This window comes from Octopus bimaculoides, chromosome 2 (assembly GCF_001194135.2).
Source record: "Octopus bimaculoides isolate UCB-OBI-ISO-001 chromosome 2, ASM119413v2, whole genome shotgun sequence".
Classification (NCBI taxonomy): domain Eukaryota; kingdom Metazoa; phylum Mollusca; class Cephalopoda; order Octopoda; family Octopodidae; genus Octopus; species Octopus bimaculoides.
Genome location: NC_068982.1, coordinates 187,106,039 through 187,111,745, shown reverse-complemented (window position 1 = coordinate 187,111,745; position 5,707 = coordinate 187,106,039). Strand labels below are relative to the sequence as shown.

General features: G+C 42.4%; 1 protein-coding gene across 2 annotated transcripts in view; it reads left to right on the top strand.

Moving 5' to 3' along the window:
• LOC106874821 (whirlin) overlaps nucleotides 1-5,701 on the top strand; it is a 17,394-nt gene extending 11,693 nt beyond the window's left edge. For both annotated transcript variants that reach the window (XM_014922692.2, XM_014922691.2), the window contains exons 2-4: nucleotides 2,678-2,788; nucleotides 3,831-3,977; nucleotides 4,165-5,701. In XM_014922692.2, the coding sequence (XP_014778178.1) occupies nucleotides 2,729-2,788; nucleotides 3,831-3,977; nucleotides 4,165-4,365 (408 nt within the window). In that variant the 5' untranslated portion in view covers nucleotides 2,678-2,728 and the 3' untranslated portion in view covers nucleotides 4,366-5,701. The remainder of the gene's footprint in view (nucleotides 1-2,677; nucleotides 2,789-3,830; nucleotides 3,978-4,164) is intronic.
• Nucleotides 5,702-5,707: the final 6 nt, after the last annotated feature.

The following is a 5,707-nucleotide window of genomic DNA, read 5'->3' as shown; positions in this document are numbered from 1 at the left end:
GCCACAGTCAAATGACTGAAACAATTAAAAGAATAAAAGAATATATATATATATATATTCTTTCAGTTTCCATCTACCGAATCGACTCACGAGGCTTTGGTCAGCCTGAGGTAATACTAGAAGACACTTGCCCTAGGTTCCATGCAGTGGGACTGAACTCAGAACCATGTGGTTGGAAAGCAAGCTTGTTACCACACAGACATGCCTGCACTTATATATAGCCAAGTGAGATCGTAACCGTGGCCTCTGCCAGTGCAGCATAACCAGCCCATTTAAGAGTACCCTTCAATCATTGGGTAATAAACTGCGCTTGAGAACGCCTGTTGAGTCAAGTGAAACCATTGTCATGGCCGATGCCAGTATTGCCTGATTGGCACATAAAAAGCAGCATTCAAACATGGTCAATGCCAGTGCCGCCTGACTGGCTCCCATGCTGGTGGCACGTAAAATGTAAGAAGCACCATTCAAGCGTGGTTGATGCCAGTACCACCAGAGTGGCACATAAAAAGCACCCACTACACTCTCGGAGTGGCTGGTATTAGGAAGGGCATCTAACTGTAGAAACTTTGCCAGATCAGATTGGTGACTGGTGCAGCCTCGGTCAAACTGTCCAACCCATGCCAGCATGGAAAGCGGACGTTAAATGGCGACGATGATGATGATGATGATATATATACATATATATAATAAACTGAGTAAGCTGACCTTTAATCCTTTAATATTATGGATTGCTCTGTCAAAATTAATTCTTATTTAATCAAATTGTTTTGAATTAATCCTGCATTATCTCGTAGAGTTGAGATTTTGATGAGGTAACAGTTAATTTTAGAATGACATTGTAGGTTAGGTGTAAGAGGCCAGATCTGGCCAGTTAAACCCTTCAGCATTCAGATTACTCTGTCAAATCTAATGCCTATCTATTCATGGTGAAGATCTTTGAACTGTGGGCCTCACAGAGGCAATGACTAGTGACCAAGACCTTTGGCGATATGCCATGCTTTAGAAAACCTGTCAAGCCAAGCGAAATCATAGTCTTGGCAGACACTGGTATCACACAAGTGGTACTTGTGCCAGTGGAATGTAAAAGCACCCATTACACTCTTGGAGTTGGTGTTAGGAAGGGCATTCAGACGTAGAGACCATGCCAAATCAGACTAGAGTCTGGCACAGCCTTCCAGCGTGCCAACTCTGGTCAAACTGTCCAACCCACACCAGCATGGACAACAGACGTTAAATAATGATGATGACAATGATGACGATGATGATGATATATATATCACTCTACTGTATGGCAGTGAGACCTGGACGCTATACACACACCAAGAGCATCGCCTAAATATCTTTCACCTGTGCTGCCTCCAGAAAATCCTTGGCATCAAATGGTAGAATCCTGTCCCCAACAAAAATGTCCTCAAGCAAGCAGGAATACCAAGCATGTTTGCACTCCTCACACAAAGACGTATGAGATGGCTTGGACATGTTAGTCGCATGGAAGATGGCATAATCCCCAAGGACATAGTCTACGGAGAGCTTGCTAGGGGCACTAAGTCTGTGGGAAGACTGTTCTTACGATACAAGGATGTTTGCAAAAGGGACATGAATGCCTGCGACATCAGTATTAGTAACTGGGAAGCGGTTACTAGCAACCGTGGAGATTGGTGACGCACCATAGAAGAGGGAACACAAAGGAGTGACAGAGGGAGAGAGGAGAAGTGGAAAGACAAGAAAAGACGTCAACAAGAAACTATGACATTAGAACCAGCCAGGCAAAGTCTTCGCTACATTTGCGGCATCTGCCAGAGGGAGTGTTTGTGAAGGATAGGACTACAGAGCCACAGTAGGAGATGTATTAGGACATGAAATATAAAAACCAGACTGGATTATTTAATGCACAACTCCATTGTCTCCCGAGACAAAAAGGATGCCAACAATAAGACATATTGGGGCAAGCGAAATCGGGATGGCACCTGTGCCCAGCAACGCCTTTCTGGCACTTGTGCCCGTGACATGTGTAAGGATTTTCGAGCGAGATCGTGCCAGTGCCCCTGGACTGGTCCTTGTGTGGGTGGCACATAAAATACACCATTTTGAGCATGGCTGTTGCCAGTACCGCCTGACTGGCCTTCGTGCGGGTGACACGTAAAAGCACTCACTACACTCTCTGAGTGGTTGGCATTAGGAAGGGCTTCCAGCTGTAGAAACTCTGCCAGATCAGATTGGAGCCTGGTGTAGCCATCTGGTTTCACCAGTCCTCAGTCAAATCGTCCAACCCATGCTAGCATGGAAAGCAGACGTTAAACGATGATGATGATGATGATGATGATGATGATATATATATATGGATTCAATTGGATTGCCCATGTTTAGTCCACTGCAAGTCAAGAGCCTCTGTATATTCTCCCCACCAAAGAAGGGCTTGAGATCATCTTACTGGTTTGATGAGCCTTCTCTGTCGCACTGGTTCAAAATGGCTTCTTTCTTTTGTACTCATACCCAGAAATAATAAAATCCATTACACCAACCCCAGTCTGGCATGCTAATGATTCTGTCATATCGGAGAAAGAGGGGAGGTCACAGTTGGATTGGTGTCCAAAAGGTTAGGCCACACCCCACACCAATGAATGAGTATACGAGAATATTTTGAAAATATTTCATGGTCTAAACTTTCTCCTTTTAGATCAACAGAAGAAAGGGTCAATGGACAGTACTGACCTTTGACCCGAGGTCAATGGGAAATAACATCTGTTCCTGTACAACTAAATTCCTTGAAAAACGTCCTGAAACTAAGGTGAGTTCCTAGAATGTGTCTGTTTCTTTTTTTTATCATCAATCCTTAATCATCATACTTTTACATCCACTTTCCATGCTGGCATGAGTTGGACAATCATCACAATCATTCATTCATTAATCACAATCATTCATTCATTCATACATACATACATACATACGTACATACATACATACATACATACGTACGTACATACATATATACGTACATACATACATACATACATACATACAAGAATTTTCATACATACATACATATGTATGTACATACATACACACATACATACATACGTATGTAAGTACATACATATGTACATATGTAATGTACATACATACATACGTACATATGTACATACATACATACTTACATATGTACATACATACATACATATGTACATACATACATACATACATACATACGTACATACATACATACATATATACATATATACATACATACATACATACACACATACATACATTGTATGCTCTAATATTAAACTATCTTCTATAGTCAGTATACAGTGAAAGCTTATAATTATATTTACAAAATTTTTACTCGTTACCATTTCGTAATTAATGCAAATCATGTACAACAGTATTTCACATATTTGAATACAATCAGAAGTGAGAAGACCCTTTGCTGTAGAAATGGTTCTGGGAGAAAATTCTCCTCACAAACAAAATGTGTGTAAGCACATTGGGCTATGACTGACATCATTCATGTGTTTGTAGGACACACGCATTTCTCTTTCACAGCCCCAATAACAATGATAGTTCATATTTATAGGAACAATAAAAATTTGTGTATAGTTTTTGTTGTTAACAATATGCAATGATGCAGAAATGCCTGCATCCTAAGATGAGAGAAGGACACATTCAATAATGTTGAACTAGATATACAGAAAGACAGGATGGTCACTGACGGAATACTTTTGATAATAGATGTGCATTTATTTGACCAGGGCTGACCTGGGGCTAAACAACCACATTTTAAATGCTAAGAAAGTATTTGTCACTTAAAAATACATTTTCAATTTCAGGAACAGAAAGAGAAAAGATTAAAGAAAACCTATGGCAATATCCCACTGCAAGAAGTTGTCATTTATAAAGTGATGCCAACTTTAGGTTTGGCCATTGAGGGTGGCATCAATTCCAGTCAGATGTTTCCTCGAGTGTTTGCAATCCAGGTAAGACATTCTCTATTGTAACTATTTGTTTAATCCAAGTTGAAAACGTTTGTACGCAGAGCAAAAGATGGTTTCAGCCAGGTTGGTAATGAAAGGGTTAATAACCAAGTGGTAATGTTTCGTTTCTTATATTTGAGATGATCTGACTTTGAAATTAATCTTTTTCTTTTTTTGGTTTCTTTTGCAGCCGAATGGTTCCACATTTTACTCCAAAACCGACCTGAAGGTGGGCAATATACTGTTGGAAGTGAATGGCACCTGCCTGGTGGGACTTCAGCACAGTGAGGTGGCAGCAAACATTGCCAACGCCTTTTTGGATGAATCTCAAGATTACCTGACATTTTTGGTTACTGAGGATGGATGGCAGCCAAAGACTAGCAGCATTTGAATGGGTACAAAGAGGGTATGAATGAGGGGGGGGGAAGAGGGGAGGATGAGAGTTGAGGATGATTTTTTTTTATTTCACTTATTTCAGTCATTTGACTGCGGCCATGCTGGAGCACCACCTTTAGTCAAACAAATCGACCCCAGGACTTATTCTTTGTAAGCCGAGTACTTATTTTATCAGTCTCTTTAGCCAAACTGCTAAGCTACGGAGACATAAACACACCAACATTGGTTGTCAAGTGATGTTGGGGGTGGGGGGGACAAACACAGACACAAATACATATATATATATACATATATACGGCGGGCTTCTTTCAGTTTTTGTCAACCAAACCCACTCACAAGGCTTTGGTCAGCCTGAAGCGATAGTAGAAGACAATTGCCTAAGGTGCCAAGCAGTGGGACTGAATCCAGAACAATGTGGCTGAGAAGCAAGCTACTTACCACACAGCCACTCCTGCATGCAAAAATACATTATCATCATCATCGTTTAACATCTGCTTTCCATGCTGGCATGGGTTGGACAGTTTGACTGAAGGCTGGCAAGCCAGAAGACTGCACCAGGCTACAACGTGATCTGCCAGAGTTTCTACAGCTGGATGCCCTTCCTAACGCCAACCACTCTGAGAGTGTAGTAGGTGCTTTTACATGCCACTAGCACGAGGGCCAGTCAGGTGGTACTGGCAACAGCCACGCTCAAAATCGTGTTTTTTACATGCCACCTGCACAGGAGCCATTCCAGCAACACTGGCAACAACCTTGCTCGAATGTTGTCTTTCACATGCCACCTGCACAAGTGCCAGTAAGGTGATGCTGGTAACGATCACGCTTGAATGGTGCTTTTTACATGCATGGGAGCCAGTCAGCAGCCCTGGCAACGATCACACTCAGATGGTGCTCTTAGCGCTCCACTAGCACGGATGCCAGTCAAGCGGTACTGTCATCAAATTTGATTTCGATTTCACTTGATAAGTGGGCTGGTTGCACCACTGGCATAGGCCATGGGTTATGGTCTCACTTGGCTTGCTAGGTCTTCTCAAGCACAGCATATTTCCAAAGGTCTTGGTCACAAGTCATTGCCTCGATGAGGCCCAATGTTCGAAGGTCTTGCCTCACCACCTCAGCCCAGGTCTTCCTGGGTCTACTTCTTCCACAGGTTTCCTCAACTGCTAGGGGGTGGCACTTTTTCACACAGCTATCCTCATCCATTCTCGCCACATGACCATACCAGCGCAATCGTCTCTCTTGTACACCACAACTGATGCTTCTTAGGTTCAACTTTTCTCTCAAGGTGCTTACACTCTGTCGAGTATGCACACTGACATTACACATCCAGCGGAGCA